The sequence below is a fragment of the Gallus gallus genome, chromosome 11 (assembly GCF_016699485.2).
Source record: "Gallus gallus isolate bGalGal1 chromosome 11, bGalGal1.mat.broiler.GRCg7b, whole genome shotgun sequence".
Taxonomy (NCBI): domain Eukaryota; kingdom Metazoa; phylum Chordata; class Aves; order Galliformes; family Phasianidae; genus Gallus; species Gallus gallus.
In genome coordinates, this window is record NC_052542.1 from 17,709,110 (window position 1) to 17,726,687 (window position 17,578).

The 17,578-nt window shown below is 43.1% G+C and overlaps 1 protein-coding gene across 2 annotated transcripts in view; it reads left to right on the forward strand.

The window, feature by feature from the left end:
- Positions 1 to 17,578, forward strand: part of BANP (BTG3 associated nuclear protein) — a gene marked incomplete in the record, with an annotated part of 130,249 nt that overhangs the window by 49,015 nt on the left and 63,656 nt on the right. For both annotated transcript variants that reach the window (NM_001173545.1, NM_001173546.1), the window contains 2 exon segments: positions 6,299 to 6,466; positions 15,216 to 15,346. In NM_001173545.1, the coding sequence (NP_001167016.1) occupies positions 6,299 to 6,466; positions 15,216 to 15,346 (299 nt within the window).

The following is a 17,578-nucleotide window of genomic DNA, read 5'->3' on the forward strand; positions in this document are numbered from 1 at the left end:
TCCTCCCAGCCAGATACTTCACTTGAACTCAGCTTTGTCTTAGCAGCCCAGATAACATGGTTTTGAAGCGTTAGCTTCCTTGGCATAGCTAAAAACATGCTGCTTCCATTTGTGTTAGGGAGATTCTCATCCTAAAGGCAGCCCATCTCATTCCTCAGCTCCAGTACAGTTCAGGGCTGTCGGGGTGTGGGTAATTAATTATTAGAGCTGCATTACTGTGCTTTGGAGAGCAGAGAGGGGCACTGTGTGGCTGAGGTCAGCTCAGCCTGCACAGCTCACTGTCTGCCAGCCCACTTGCCTTGTAAAGCAATGGGAATACATGTTTAGTTCCTTAATGGGCTGACACGTGTATTTGTGTAACCCCGGAGCACGGTGGCATCTGGAAGCTAGCACAGTTCTGCTGAGCAGTGCACACCTGGCGGGAGTGTATTTTTGGTGTCCCCAGTGTTAGTCCTCATTCCCTAAACTGTATAATCACACACTTCTGGTTCAAAGCAATGACTCACTCCGGTTTTTCACATCTGGAGTGTTTACCTCGAACATTCCTCCCTTTACATTGATATCCTTAATGATACTCAGGAATTCCCTTATTCTCTTGTCATGTCAGACTTCATTTCCCGACTGTGGGTGAATGTTGTGTGGGTATTGCAATGCAGTTCTGAAATTAGCAGTTCTGCACTATGTCAGAAAGTCATTGAAGATGATATCCCTTATGTGATCTGCAGTGTAGGGCTCCTGTTGTCCACAGCGAAAGGAATTTGATTAATGTGTAATTTCAGCTTTTACGTGTTATAATAACTTAGCTGAAGAGTACAGTAGAATAATCCATTTGTCATGGGACCTTATTTGCACAAATCCTCTTAAACCGTATCTTCTGCACTGAGGGAAGCAGGACGTTTGTTCCCTTAGAGAGCTGACAGTGGGACTTGCTTTTAAAAGTCAGGATTTCACCAACACTTAAGTTTGGTTTTAATACTTGAGTTTTAAGGTTCTTGTGGTTACTGCTGCAGGTTTGGTAAATCCTCCTTTAGCTCTGTGCAGTAGAATAGGATTTCTGTTGAGATTGAGGCTGCTTGCGTGCACCCCTGAATGTAATCTGTGTTGGAAAGGGTGCACGCTGTGCTCCGTGATGAATTCATAGCTGTTAGATCTGAAGGTCAGAGATAAGCAAAGGAACGCATGGAGGGAGCAGGGAGGTCTGGCATCCCCTGCCCAGCCCCACATCTCAGGGCTGTGTGGGTGCATTGGCCTCTGAGCAGTGGGGATCGAACCCCCACCTCCTCCCAGCCCTAAATGAGTCACCAATTGCTCTTTGAGAGATTGCCTCAATGTGGGCAATGCATGACCACGATTGTGTACTGAAGAGTTGAAGCCTGAAGATGGAAGAAGTAACTGCAGAGATGCTTTTGATGTTGTTCAAGTACTTTGTACAGGAGATTGTGTTGTCGTGCATTATTTGTTGAATACAGAGAGCTCCAAATGTATGACCCTTAGATGAAAAAAATGTGTTTTATTGGCCAAAACCCCAAATAATCCCCCCTTTTTGTGACTGCATGCAGGCAAAATCTGCAGCCCTCGCTTTTCACAGGATCCGTTCCTTAAGAAAGAAAAATGATTCTGTCGATAGATTTAATCACTTGAATCTGAAGTTAGATTGAATTTGAAGCCTCTTTAAAGGGGGAGACTTGGAAAATAGTGTTGAAGTTGAAAGTGGAAAGAGCAGCTCACCAGGTCAGCCCGCTTGGATCACACATGGAGTGGATGTGAGCGGCTCTGTGTGCTCTGGGGTGACGCTTTCCCTGCAGCCTTTCCAAATGCAACAACGGGAGAGGACAAATCTGTGCCATGTCAGGATAAAGGGCAGCAAAAGGAGTCCTGCCAGCTCCGTGGATGCAATGATTTGCCTTTTAATTCCGCAAGCAAAGCTGGTGTTGGTGGAGAACGGGGAGCAGCACAACGTACAGCATCTAAATGTGAGCTGTTGACATGAAGTTGGTTTTTTCAGAGGCGGGTTTTGTCTGTGGAATACTTCATGTCTGGTTTTGATCTTACAGATGTCTTCTCTTCCTCCTCAATTTGTTCTTAATTACATTTCGTTACAATTCAGTGTTTTCTGCGGGTTGCTTTGTCTGCTGCCTGACTTCTGACCTTTTAGAAAGGGAGGATTACTTTCTCAGCAGCATTGGTTTCATTCTTCTTTTTCTTAATGATTTCTGCTTTTCCCCCCTACGAAAAATACTCAAACTCCCAAATATTTTGTACGTTCACTGCCCCAAAGTGTGGGAACGTATGGTCATTTCAGACATTACTGCTGACAGCCTTTCTGTTCATACCACACCTTTCCCATCTTACCCATTATTTTCTTTTTCCTTAGGTGAGCAACAGTAAGATTTATTCTAAGGTGTTGTGCCTTCTGGAACTCTGTGTCCTGGTGTCCTTTAGTTCTGTATGAGCCTCTGTAGATGTGTCCCCAGAAGTGGTGCAGTGTTCCCACGCTGGGCTCTAGCTGTAATGATGCACCTGCTGCTTTTCATGCTGACTTGCTGAATTTTCCCGATGTACGCATGCTTTCCTCCTTGCTTTTGCTGGATGAAGGTTTATAAAGCTTTATTTGGGAGGTGAGGTTCCCAAGGAAAGCAAGCTCAGGACTTTTAGCACTACAAAACAAGCACATCCTTTGTTCTGGATGTTACCAGCAGCCATCCCTTGTCCTGGAGAAAAGACCTCCAAAACCCCTCTCAGCCAACCTCAGCCGATCCGAATCCTTTCCTTCGCTGCTCTGCTCTGAGTGCATCTCTTCCAAAATGCTGCTGTCTTTTTGCCAAAGTGCTGTATTATGCTGCTGAATGTGTCTGAATGCTTTTATCAGGGCTGTGATGTGGCTCAGGGAAGCTGTGCTGCTCACAAATCATGGCGCTTCGTGCTGCTTTTGACCAGCAAGCGTTCTGAGAAGTCACATCTCCTCTCACCGAAGCACTGCTGTCCTTTCTAATAAGGACTTCCCCACGTTAAAGGTCTCACTTGCAGCATCTTGCTTTCTTCCTGCCTTTCATACTTCTTTTCTGGCATTTGACATATTCAGAGTGAGCCGCTGTGCTGAGAGCTCTCCTGCATGTGATCACTTATGGAAGAGAGCAGCGAGGCAGCACGCTTACTTTCTCTGGTATTGCTTGCACATGTTCTTGAGACATATCTCTCTGCTAGAGGTAAATCATAGTTATATGTGCATGTGTACTTGAGAAACGCCCCGCTGTCAGCTGCGTTAGTCCTTGTTCAGCCATCAGCAGGCGGCTCTGGGGCAGTTGCTAAAGACCTGTTAATAGGGTAACACTTAGAGCTGGAGTACCAGCGAGATGGATTTATACATCTGTAATTCATGTAGCCTCGATGTCAGCTATCTTGGTGCTTAAGGGCTGATTTGCTATGCCCAACTTGCAGGTGCAGTCACTGTGGCTGAGCACACAGTTGTGGTGTGCATGCAGTGGCTGTTATCTGCACCAATTTCATGCCTTTGGGTGGCTAGGTTGGAATTCCATGGGTAAGGGAAGAGAAATACACCCGGCTGTGACAGTGTCTCCAGTCCCAAATCTGTTTTTCTCACTATACCCTCAGCTTGTCATCTGTCTTCCCTGCTTTCTTCTGTTGTCGTGCCCTCTCCGTGAAGGCTGTGGTCCCTCTATCCAATGTTTCATGACCATTTCTTATCACTTTAATTAACTTTTGCAGTCAATAAGCCAAATGCTGTTTCTTGTTTTCTGTCCACGGAGCAGCTTCTGGAATGCTTTACGTCTCACCTCTGCCCGTCATCTTTCTTAAGCTCTTGTCCTGCTGGCGCTGGGTCTCCTAATGCAAACAGCTCACTGGAGCTCTTGTCATAAATGATTTTGCTTTTGATTTCTGTTGGAACAAAGGAACATCCTGGAATGCGCCATACTGACACCGTAAGAGTTAAAATCCCTGGCTGGACTGCTGGACTGTGAGTCTTCTCAGACCTGCAGTCAATGCAGTCACTTCTCTAACAGCAGCACACACGATGATAGCCATTTAAATGTATTGGTGAACAAAATAGGGACATTTGTTCAGAATAATCACAGCGTATGGCTCTGTTATGCAGGACAACACAACACAAGTACTCTGTGTGCACTGACAGCTGAGGGCATACCAAGAGTTAAAACACAGCTATTTTTATTGGACATAGCTGCAAAGATTTATAAACCCATTTCTCTGTACAGTGCGTATTGGTCATAGATTGCACTCAGAAGTGTGGTCTCACTATTTACAGTACAGTATGTGCTTTCCTTTTGCTGACACCCGTGGAAAGGAAACTGTTGCACAGCAGCAGATGATAATTTCGGTCGGTTTTCCTCCTTTCCCTACTCCCACCCTTGTTTTGGAGACACATGTGAGGGCTGTAAAGCGATTTCTGAGTAACATGCCCCTGTCACTTGCTGGTCATCAGTCCTCAGCCTTTTAGAGTGCCTTGGAACCAGCTTCTTGATGCCAGTGCTTTCCTCCTGTGTGTTCGAGTGGCTTTTTGAACAACGCTATACTAAAATAATCAGAAAATAAATGGAAAGTGATGATGACTTCAGGGATATGGCGTTCCTCTTGGCCACGTTAGAGCAGCACCCGTGAATTTCAGATTCTGAGGACTCTTGTTATGATGCAAAGGAAAGTGCAGAGCTCTCAGTCTGTGCAAACCTGGCATCTTGCTGCTGTCACCTTCGAGTCATTTCTCTTGCAGGAATGGACGTGTGCTGTTCAAAGGGCTGTACAGCAGCCTGAGCGTTGCTACTTCACTTATGTGCTTCTGGGTCCTCTTGGGGTGTAAATTTGTAAACCCAGATGGTTTCATTGTGCTGGGGATGGTAAGCAATTAATACAAAAAGGAGTAAAAGAATTTTAAGAGCTCCTTCAAGCACAGCCACGTTGACCAAAACCAAATACTGCAGTTTCGGGTTGGCTTTTAACTATTGCAGGTCTAAATCTGAGTAGTTTAGAAGTACTGAAATTGCAACGATTGGTGAATGCTCGGATGGTTCTGGTTTACATCACAGTTTGGAAGTGTTGGCTTCGCTTTCCCAAGTGCTTTTTTTCCTGCAGTTGGGGGTTATTAATTTCCCTTAGCATCCAGTCAGACACCCCCAGTTGTGAGTGCTTTAAGCAAGATGTAAACGGCTGTAAGGTTACAGCAGAATGGTGTGAGGAGTGCCTTGAAAGACCTACCCGTGTATGACATGTTTCCTTCTCAGTTTTTAATCTATTTGTCCAGAGGTTGAAATGAGTATTTTTTGGAGCCTGACGAGTATTTTTGCACCACTTCTTGTACAATTAGGCTTCCACTCCGATGGCAGAGTTTGCAGACTCTAACGAACGTGGTTTGTGTTGGCAGTGGGACTCCATCTGTATCAGCTTTGTTTCAAAATACTCAAGCAGTCCAACTCACAAGTCAACATGGTGTTTTTATAAGAGTTTGGCAACTTAGCACCAAATGCTGGGAAGTGCAGAATGTGGCTCTTTAAATGACTCAGTCATAGTAGTAACACTTTCAGAAGATTTGAATTTTGTGCCGTGTTTTTATTGGAGTCTATTGAATCCCACACTGAATTTTAAGAGGTTGTTTTATATGCAGCTTTATGCGGCCTCATGCTTATCATACATGCACGTCGTGAGCACTATCAGCAATAAATAAAGCTTTCTCTAGTTTGGGCTTAGGAGAGCTGGATCCTTCTGTTGTGAGAGTGCAGTTTCCATGGGTAGAAGTGTACATTTGGAAACTTCATAGAATGGCCTGAGTTGAAAAGGACCACAGTGCTCATCCAGTTCCAACCCCCTGCTATGTGCAGGGTCGCCAACCAGCAGCCCAGGCTGCCCAGAGCCACATCCAGCCTGGCCTTGAATGCCTGCAGGGATGGGGCATCCACAGCCTCCTTGGGCAACCTGTTCAGTGCGTCACCACCCTCTGGGTGAAAAACTTCCTCTTAACATCCAACCTAAACCTCCCCTGTCTCAATTTAAAACCATTCCCCCTTGTCCTATCACTATTCATGGTAGCGATGCTTCTAAATACACAACTATGCACGCTTAATTTTGTGAATGTTGTTGAAGTTGTTGCTGAAATGACCCCACTGTACAGCTCTGGTGTGTTTCTGACTCTCATTGATTTTCTTTAGGCTGTTCTGAATGGTTCAGCTCCTTGTTTGACTGGTGTGTGTGGCGGCGTCCATCAGCACCGTGTGTTCCTGAAAGCACGGATTTGAGCTGGGTACCATCCCTTTGTGTTTCTCTCTAATTACAGGTCATCTCTTTTATAAATTTGGGATCTCAGAGTCTGACTGGTATCGAATCAAGCAGAGCATAGACTCCAAGTGCCGAACAGCCTGGAGGCGGAAGCAGCGGGGGCAGAGTCTTGCTGTGAAAAGCTTCTCAAGGAGAACCCCTTCATCGTCATCTTACAGTGGTTCAGGTAAAAGAAAAGCCCCTAAAATCCAGGAATGTGGAAACATAGTTTTCTGTTATATTTTATGGTTATTTTTATCTTCATATCTGCATTTGTCTTGCAATATACCTTGCACAGATGTAGTGGAAATGCTAAGTCAGGGCTTGAAGCAGTGATGGAGCACCTGGTGAAAAGGCAGGGCCAACCTGGGGAGCTCAGGTGTATGCAATGTACCTGAGTGACCAGAAGGGATGCAGTCAGGATCCTCCCCTTCCCAGCCCTCATTTAAGGGTTGGCAGTGGAGGTGATGGAGTGAGGGTTCCTCTGTACCTGAGAGCTTATGAAGGTAAGTGGCTTCTTTTATTCCTGTGTCTATGGCTGTTGCATTTGAGCAAGCCCTCACTTCTTATAGCCTAGGACTTTGCTACTTGACTGTTGCTGCTGCATATTCTGTCACATTACATATTTTTTTTCCTAAGCTATGGCTGTGACTGGTGCATATTGTACCCACAAATTTGATTTTTTTCTATATGAAATATAAGTGGAGACTGTCTCCCTCTCCATTTTTTTAGTGGATTTGGTATTACTATTATTACTTTTTTTTTTTAAGTACTTTTTATCCTTGGCAAGAAGACCTCTCTGTTTCTCTATTACAGTACGAACATATTTCTGTAGTGCTCCTCAAGGAGTGTTCATTTAGTAATTGGAGGCAGCCACTCATAGTTAAATCGTAGTAGATTCAATGCAATCCAGCCACCTTCTAGTGTATGTAGAGTCCTTGGTGGCCTCCTGGGGCTCATAGTGTAGTCAGTCTCTGGTAGCATGAACATCTATTGCTTCTACAAATTGTAGCTGTAAAACCACTGGTTGGAACGTAGTGCTGACCCAAGAAAGGAAGCAAGAGATGTGTTTGTGCACCAAAAGGAGAGGGAGAAGGGAAACTGTAAAGCAGTTGTAAAATCTGGATTTGTCAGGAAGGAAAGTGTAGTACATCCCATTCCATCAGAGAGTTGCCTTTGGTGGTTTGTACGTTCTCTGAACTGACTTTACTGGTATGGTTGGGAGTGTCCATCCTGTGTGCTAATTGAAACAATTCACAGTGTTCAGCATCACGTGTGTAATTTACCACGATAGATTTGAAGCAAAAGGTCAAAGTATTTCATCTGCAACTGACGTTCATGAGTGGAGTCAAATGAATAAACCCTCCTCAGTGTGTTCACACCATTTAGGGGGACGTGCTCCATTTTGTTCATAAAGTATTTTCCTCTGTAGAAATTAAATATGTTGTAGCTGATTCTGTATTTCCACATAGGTGCGTAGGCACGAATAATAATAACAAATGAAAAATACTGAGCTAAGAAGTGTTCTCATAGGACGTTTCTGGCTCATGCTTTTAATATAAAGCAGTGTTATGGGACATTTGTACATCGTATATTAAAACCAGTGTTTTGGAAGCGAGCCCAAAGAAAAGGAAGCAAGTTTATTTGCCTGCATAAAATTTTTGGTTGCATGTTAACACTAACCACTGTATCTCATGCTAAGAAAGCCAAAATCTGCTTTCAATGGAAAATTTTATGTGCTGGAACTGGGATTCAAATCCAAAATTTTCAAATTAAAACAACTAATCAACCTAATGATAACCATAAGCCGTATATATATGTTGATGGGATTTTTATTTTCAGTCTCCTTAGAGTAAAAATGCAGTAGTAAGGGGTTATTACAGGCCTGTGCTCATTAGGCCGTACGCTTCGACTGTCATTGAGATTTATTATTAAAAAACATTATCTTTAATCTCCTGGTTGGGAGCTTTGGAGAGACCAGCATAGAGACATAAAGCACAGATTCAGGGAGTTCCTAACTTCAGAAAGCCGTTAAAGCAATATGTTGTGGGTTGTTTCTTTCATTAAGCTGAAACCTCCAGGTGTTTTCTTTTAGCCCTATCCCAGTTCCACAAACATCACTCAGAATTATCTTGTTCCTTGGGTGCAAGTGCACCTGGGGTAACTCCTGGGATTTGAGTTGGTCCTCCCATCTCCTGCATTTCCCCAGTGTTCTGTGCCACTTGGGGCTCCCATCGTACAGCACGTCTCAGCTCCTCTGGGCAGCAAAGAGATGACTGCACGTCTGAAGTATGCTCCTAAATATGATGAAGCCCCTAAATATGGGCCTAAGTATAGTGAAGGTCAGCCGAGGCGTCTTGACATGTCATTTGCAGGACTGTATATAAGCTGTGCAGCCAAAAGTAGAGAACTGGCAATAGCATTAACATCTGCCTTTGGTAATGGTACGTGAAAATGTTCCATGGATTCTGAGTTTTTTGTTAATTTCTTTAAAATATTGCTCTTGCTAAGAATGTCGCTGGCATCGTTTTCTGGGAGGCTGTAAAGATGTTGGATGAATTCACCGCTACATTCACACCCGCTGTGAAAGCTGCGTTAGAAAAACAGCCCTCTTCTCAGAGCCAGGTGGTCCTCGGAGAAACTAATTGCATTCCTAAGGCAGGTGGGAGTGGGATTTCACCTGAAGGAAGAAGAGGTAGGAGGGTGGGATGGATAAGGGGCTGAGTCAGAAGAAGGGAAGAATGGAAGATGGAATGGAAAAGGACAGATTCACGTGCTGTTTAGAAAGGTAACTGTCATTGCTACAATAATCTTGGTTTGTTCAGGTATCTCTGTGAGCTGCTCAGGCTTTGTCTTTGTGGTTTGACATCTCTGGAAGCCCTTGATGGAATTACAGCATCATAATTCACAGGCATCTGTTCCTTATTAGATACACTGTATAGTGGATATAGCAGAATTCCTGCTGCCAGTTAGCAGGAAAGAGAAGTAATATTTCACAGCTCTGAAGTAAAGGAGGTCTGTATTTCACAGTTATGACAACATAGCTGTCAAGTACGGCTTTTTAAAGTGTTACATATGAACCCAGACAGCTTTTATGGTAGTGTTTGTTTCAAGGGGCAAGTTAAGGTGAGCCTCAAATGGTCTGGAATCCAGCTACTTGAGAACCTGTCTTTCCCACTATTGTTAGCGAGGCTGTTTAGGTCAGCTTCTAGGTGTGCTCTGCAGAGGAATACCTGTGATTGGTTTCACTGTGTAATACTTGCTTCATGCCCCTTTGTATGTAATAGGCGTTTTTGGTGTTCCTCCATGTATTGCTTAAAAAAGCATTAGGAATACCCATGGAATGGTGCCCTCTGTTTAAGAGCAAAATGGTCACCATTTCCTATGGAAGTTTTAGGGCTTACTCTGGAAGGGTGGTGATGCACTGAACAGGTTGCCCAAGGAGGCTGTGGATGCCCCATCCCTGCAGGCATTCAAGGCCAGGCTGGATGTGGCTCTGGGCAGCCTGGGCTGCTGGGTTGCTGGGTTGGCGACCCTGCACATAGCAGGGGGTTGGAACTGGATGAGCATTGTGGTCCTCTTCAACCCAGGCCATTCTATGATTTTATGTTCCTATAGCATTCAGAAAACACTTCTGCTTGAAGATGCTCCGTTGCCATCAACAAATATAGTGAGTAGATGCGTAGTGTTTGCAATGCAGCTGAGCTGTTCTCATTAAGCACTGATTTAATCATCATAACTTTAATCATTAAGTGATGATTAAATACAATTTTGAGGGCCTGAGTGTGAATGAATGAACTCCACGTTCCCCAAACGAACTCTTCTTCCATAGTTTGGCAGTGCTTTTCTGACCACGAACTTGTAATATATTGTAGTTCATGTTAAAGTTGGGATCAAAAGGTACAACAGGAAAAAAAAGACTCAAATCCAAAGCAGTTGTTTGGCTTGAAGTAATATGATTTTCATCACCTCTCTCTGGGATCTGATAATAGCAAGGTGGCTTTCTGTTATATCTTCATATAATGGTATATGCTTAAATCAACAGAAAGTTATTGGCACTTGCTTCAAATGTTGTAAAGGAGCACTGTTCTCCTTTGTTGAATCACTGAGTAATAGAATATCCTGAACTGGAAGGGACCCACAAGGATCATGGAGTCCAACTCAATGTGTATCACAGAGTTTCTTGAATGTTGCTATGTGAGAAGTGTGGAATGGTTTCATCCTTTTCTATTTGGCAGTGAAAAATTGTTGAACAGCTCAATGTGTGTCCTGGTTTCAGCTCTATCATTGGAAATAGTATTTCCAATATAGCATTTCACAATAGCATTTGTGTTGGTTCTTGAAATAGTGTCAAATCAGCACGGCTCCTGCTCTGCTGTACTCCCTTTCCTATGAATTAGGGTTCTTGATTTTCCAGAGGTGCTTTTTAGAAGCAATTAATTCGCTTCATTTAAAAAATAGAGCAGTCTGAAACTCACCTGCCTGTGACCTGACTTCTGCTGCTCTGCTTTCGAGGGATCTCATGGGTGGTTGACCACAGCACCAGCTAGCCCAGCGAGCCTGCAGGGGTTCCATCTCCAGCTGGTCGCAGTCCTGAGCAAACTGCTGTGGTTGAGCTGGGGGATTGGATTAGGTGATCTCCAGAGGTCTCCTCCAACCTCATCTGCTCTGTGGTTTGGTGGGTTTTATGAGCATTGAGTTATTGCACACGTAATAAATAACTTTGAAATATTTACATCCAAAAAGAATTGCTGTTCTTAAGCTTAATTCTTCTCCACTCGTTGGACACGTCCAAACTTGTAGGCTTTTTCTGCTTCTTGTGCATAAAAGTCTTCATAGTGTGTGGCTTTAATTTGCATTGTGCATGCAAAAATGATAACAGATTTCCTCGCTGTTCTGTTCATGATAAGGAAAAATGAGCAGTGGAAATGTGACAGGGAGCACAAGGCTGAGCCCGCAGTCCTTGCACAGACCCCACAGGTTTTTGGCACTCGTTGTCACATACTATGCATGTTTTAAGAGCTGAAGAGGAACTGAGCTGCAGACTGGGATCAGGAAGCTGGTAGGGAGATACCAATGAACGCCTCTTCTCTGTCCTCCACCCCCATGGGCGCTCATCAAGATTGGCCTACATTTAATTGACTGAGCAGCTTTACAGTATCCACGAGATTTATGGCTCGTGTAAAGTTGTAGCAGACTGTTAAGTGGAGACAGAAGTTGTTTCCTTATTTTTTCTGGCTCTTCCATTGCCTTTTGTTGGACTTGAGGCATTAATTGCAGTGGGTCGCTCATCTCTGAGCCAATGGGTTACTCCTTAATGTGTGCTTTTGTCTCTCCCTTTTTCTGATAGAAGTTGTGCATGTGGCTGCTGTGATAATTTAGTGAGATACTCTTTCTAAATTCGTTAGCAGTCTGTGGAGGGAAGGGAGTGGGAAATGAGTTTTTTGAGAGGGGGGATTAACTGCAGAGTGCCTTCTCTCCCTTTCTTTTAATTTCTCTTAAGATTGTTAAAGCTGTTATCACAGTTTTCCATGTTGGAATTATTAGTTAGGCCCATGACTTTGGGATTTATGTGTAGATTTGGGCTGAAGTGCTCAGCTGTGCCAAGATGTCACGTGAAAACAGATGTCATGGCCAAATCTTCCAAGCAGTTCTGCAGAACTGGAGCCGTTCAGCACTGGATGAGTCAGGTTGAGATAATGGTTTACAATATAGAGTTGTATTCCTGGGTAATGGTGTATTCCCCCCCCCCCCTTTTTTTTTTTTTGTTTTTAAAGAGTGCTTTTCTTCATTTGCCCATTAACCTTTCCTTGCTAGTACTACGTATCAAGGAGATAAGAAAACACATCTTAGGCTGTAAGCAGAAATGTGGAGCCTACAGGGAAGTAAAACACTTTGGAATGGCAACACACAAGCAGGGGGACTTAGCTTAAATCCCATCAACTGCAGAATCCGTACCTCCTCCCTTTCCTTCCAGAATGAGAACACAGATGCTCAACTGATAAATACAAAGCCTAGCAAAAACAGGAAGAAGCAAATGCTGTAGGGAAGAATCATAGGAATCATGGAATCCTAGAATGGCCTGGGTTGCAAAGGCCCACAGTGCTCATCCAGTTCCAACTCCCTGCTATGTGCAGGGTCGCCAACCAGCAGCCCAGGCTGCCCAGAGCCACATCCAGCCTGGCCTTGAATGCCTTCAGGGATGAGGCATCCACAGCCTCCTTGGGCAACCTGTTCAGTGCGTCACCACCCTCTGGGTGAAAAGAAGGAATACTTCAAGTTTTTTTTTTCCTCCGGTATCACAGCGTAAGCAGCTGTGGAATGGTGCAGCAGTGCTGTTCTCTGAGTAGCTCAAAACTCTAATCTCCATGAGGGTGCTTTGGGATTGCCATAGGAACGTGCTCAGTAGCAGCGCTGTGTACTGCCCAGCTGATGTCCAAGCATTTCACAGCATGAGCTCAGCTGTATGGCTTCTCTGTGCCAGGGATTCTCTAACATATCAAAGTTGTACAGGCAAAGCCAGATAGTTTACGCGATGGTGATTTATAACCGTTGACATATCCTCTCTTCAAGCTGTGTGCTATTCATGTTTGTGTTTGTTTTTAATGGGGAAAGTTTAAGAACGGATAAATATTGCTTTTGTCTGGTCAGATATTTGGAGAGAAGCACTGATTATAAAGGATGCTTTGTTCTTAGACACATTTCAATCCTCTTCTTTATTCCTAAAGAGAAAAAAGGGGGGAAAAAGTCACAAGACAAAACAAAAAACCCGAGCCAACTGTGGTTGTTGCAGTGAAGTCAACGTGAAAACTATTTACGATGAAGCATGCAAGATGTATACAGCAGGATGGCATTCAGTCCTTGTCTTCTGTTCCCTTCTGAACAGCTTAATAACTTCTGGCATCAGTGAGCAAAAGATGTTTTATAAAGTTAAAAATGCATTTCTCTATGTGCATATAATATGTTAGTACTTTCCACTTGTGTGTGTACATATACAGTGTGTATATATGAAGATATATATGTACGTGTATGCTTGTCTAAGTGAAGGCTCATGTATTTGGACACCCTGGTCTGTGTCCATGCTGGGCTGTAACTCAGCTGCTGAGTTTTGCAGCAGGGCAATGGGAAGCCAGAATCACCACTTGATGTGGTCATGACGAAGACACTGGCCATGGAAAGCATGAGCAGGTGTCATAACTTGACACCAGGCCATGGCACTTCTATTTGGATGCCATTGAAGTTTCTCATACCAGGTACAGAATTGGTGAACCCAGTCCTGAGTGCTGTACAGCAATGTGGGAACTACTGGAATTGCACAGTGGCCAACAGGACTGTATTTAAGAAGTGATGTGCTTTGGGGTATTACCTGCTAGTCAAATGCAAGGTATCCAATAGGTAGCAAAGCCACAGACTTGTGTTTTACTGAACTATTCCATTAGTGTTCTGGTTGTAGTTTCACATTTGCAGATTGTTGACATAATTACAGCTGTTCAGTTGAATTGTTAAGCAACTGAACTTTTCAACATATAAGTAAATACAAGCTTGGTGGCATTGAATTCGTTTCCAATCCCCATGTTCAGACTTCAGCTCAAAATTGTCTCCCACAAACATTTGCAGACACGATGAAAGAAGAGCACCAAATGGAGAACTGTATTAAGGAACGTTTCCATTAAAATTTTTGTATGATTGAATAAAGCTCAGTCTTGTGAAAGCAGCATTCTGCACTCAGTCTAATCTTGGGTTATTAAGGAGAAGGATGAAAAACTTATGAAAACCAGCTTCCTCTTACGTTGGTTGTGCTTCAAATCAAACTATGTCAGCCATCTCTGAGCAGGACAAGGCCCTGCTAGCCTTTATTTAAACAATTCATAACATCTTGTAAGAAAATTATCTACAGCAGAAGTAGAGTGACAGCACTTCTTAAATATTTTTATTACGGCTTCCTCCACTTGAAGGGTTTGAAAGCCTTATGGTACTGAATGCTACTGTGTGTTAAATGTTAATGTGTTGCGTGTTACCGTGTAGTGTAAAAGTCATTGTCAGAGCAATAAATACTCTGAAAAAAAGCTGTAAAACAAACTTGCTGCTTCAAAGATTTGGTCTGATAATGTTCTTGTAGCACAGCAAAAGAAAACCATTAAACTGATGGTAGGAACGCTGTTGTGATAGTCCTGTTCTCATAGTCGTCTCAGATGTAGGAAGAAAAGGAAAATAAGCTGGGACTTATGTGGAGTCTTACTCATCTCTGCCACATGGGGACATTTCAGGGCTCTTCTCAATGGGGATGCGGTATCTGCTGCCATTCACCTGTAGGGGTATCCTACCCCACATTGCCTCTGCTCCTTTGTATTCCATTACACACTTCTGGTATGGAATTATCAGCGTTATTGCATTGTCACTGACCGCCACATGCATAAAAACTTCAGGTTTCAAGAAATGATGGTGTTTGAGTGGTTGTGTATTACAACCTATTTCTAGTTCTTTTACTTGCCTCTTATATTTGAGGATCTTTTCTATGAAGGTGGAAAGTCTAGAAATGAATATATATGTCAGCTTGTAATGCAGGTTATCCCATTGAAACCTGCCACTGACTTTCCTGGTGGCTGTAAGTGAGCAGAAGGAAACAGCCAGGTCCTGTAGTATTCAGCTGCATAGGAAGTCTGTGTGCTTTGCCTGTCATGTTACTTTGACATTTGCACAACTCTTAATCTGGATTCAAAAGATGCTTTCTAAATGTGTGCTTTCACAGAGGCAAAACAGCATTTGGGGCTCCACTGAAATTCGTAGCAAATGAGCCATGATGAGCATAAAAATATTAATGTGGAAATGATCTGCGTCTGCTTTCTTGTTTTCCACTGTTTTTAAGTATGCTTTGTTGCATGGCTGCTGGCACGAGATATACAGATGTAACAAAGGTGGGTTTGTGTCTCTTTCAGAGGGTCCTCAGAGCTCAGTGTCGGCCTCAAATGAGATCCAGCAGAACCAACCACAGGCACTACACTACGCACTGGCCAACGCCCAGCAGGTTCAGATCCACCAAATAGGAGAAGATGGACAAGTCCAAGTAGTATGTACTCAGCCTTTTCTAAATTACTCTGTTTAAACAATCTACGTTAATGTAAACTGTGCTTCAACTGAAATGTAATTTCTTTTATTGTTCCTAATGACTCATTGTCATTTAGTCAGCGTGACTTTCAGAAAATAAACACTGAAGGCTTATGTGAAGAGTTATTGGCAAGAATGTCCATGCAGGACTTACTCACAAAATCATTGCAGATAAATATGCATTCATTACTGTATCTCCTATGAAGAAAAGTTGAGGGAACTGGGCTTATTTAGCTTGGAAAAGAGAAGGTTCTGGGGAGACCTCAATGTGGCCTTTCAGTGCTTGAAGGGAGCATATAAACAGGAGGGGGCACGGCTGTTAACGAGGGTGGATAGTGATAGGACAAGGGGGAATGGTTTTAAACTGAGATAGGGGAGGTTTAGGTTGGATATTAGGAGGAAGTTTTTCACCCAGAGGGCATGGCACTGAACAGGTTGCCCAAGGAGGCTGTGGATGCCCCATCCCTACAGGCATTCAAGGTCAGGCTGGATGTGGCTCTGGGCAGCCTGGTCTGCTGGTTGGTGACCCTGCACATAGCAGGGGGTTGAAATTGGATGGTCATTGTGGTCCTTTTCAACCCAGGCCATTCTAGGATTCTATCTAGAATTGACAAGTCAAGTCTCTACCTGGCCCTTTGCTTGCATTTGTTCCCATAATACTAACAGCAGTCCTACAGACTGTACCATTCACCCTAAAGTAGTAGTTCTAACTATGACTTTCAAAACAAAAATGCATTTATGTGATTCACAGATCATAGCTTCATTTATTTTCAAGTATGACTGCATTCTCAGGCATTTTTGGACATCTGTTAGCTGAACCTTTACATGTGTATTCATTTAGATACACGTATATAAGCAGAAGTTATAAACATTGACATTTTTTTACTGTGAGACTGCTATCAAAGCTCAGACAAAGATTATTTTTAAACAAGATTTGTGTATTCTGACAAACATACCTTGGTTTAACTCCTGTGTGCCACAGTTTAACTGCCAGAATTGGTTTTTCTTTTAATTATATATAAGAAAGGTAGAAAATAATGAGAAGATGGATGGTGTGATGTTTCTGATATCCAGCATTCAGAAGTAGTGAATTACATCTGCATGTTCACTCCTTCATTGTAGAAACCTGGGGATGTAATGTGTGCAGTCCATCTGCCATTAGTTTTTAGTAACTTCTGAGCTTTGCGGTTTGCAGCTTTTTTGCACATTCATATAAGGCATAAACCTTTTTGTAAAGCTTTTTCACTGGTTGTGTTCATGATTTTAAGGTACGCAGAAGCCTTGAGTGTGGGCCAGTGCACAGCTCTGGTGGGCATTGTACAAGCACAGAGGAGACCTAATGTGCAGAGATGTGTACAAACCTGTTCTGTGCAATGACATGAACTCTCTGTCCATAGAAACCAGGTTATAGGAATCTTAAGAGCTGTTGACCAGCATGGCATCCCATAGTACCCAGTGGTCTGCCTGTTGCAAGGGTTTTGGTCAGTGCTGTTATAGAGAAGAGTCTGGGATAGGGTAACGTGATGCCTTTGGTTAATACTGTTGTCAGTACCCAAGTGAGAGAGGTTACAGAGGAGACAAAGAGGAACTTCCATCTCACTTTAGCCATAACCTTACCATGCTATCTCGTGAGCTTCTTTGTCTCTTGATTTCCCAGTATGTTCTAAGGAGCATATCTTCTTGGTTGCTTTTTATGTCAGTTGATTATTAAAGAGTACTTTAAAGTCTCGAAAGACAACGTAGAAGGAGAATGACGTGAAATACAGGGATACAGTGGGCAGAATGGTTATGTTTGTGGATCCAAGTGATGAAAGTTTGCCTTAGTAAAAAAAAAAAAATAATAAAATAAAATCCAGGTCTGCCAATCATCTTTTAAGTAATTGTTGTGCAATCTGGAAAAAGCAACCATGACCCACAACCAAAACATGGTCATAATTTGCCTGGCATGTAGGGAGGTTAAGATGGTGTTTGCTTTTTTAGTTCTACGGAATGATATACATAAGGCTGAGAGTCATTACTATAGCAGTAGTCGTTTATACTGTGTGTATTTAAAGCAAATCAGTGCTGATCTGAATGTCTGTAAACTTTAAGAGTTAGGATTCAGGGGGGTTCTGTTGGAATTCACAAACAAACTAAAGAGACTGTCCTTGAAGGCCAGCTCTGTATCTGCAAAAGATGAGTGAGCAGTTCTGTT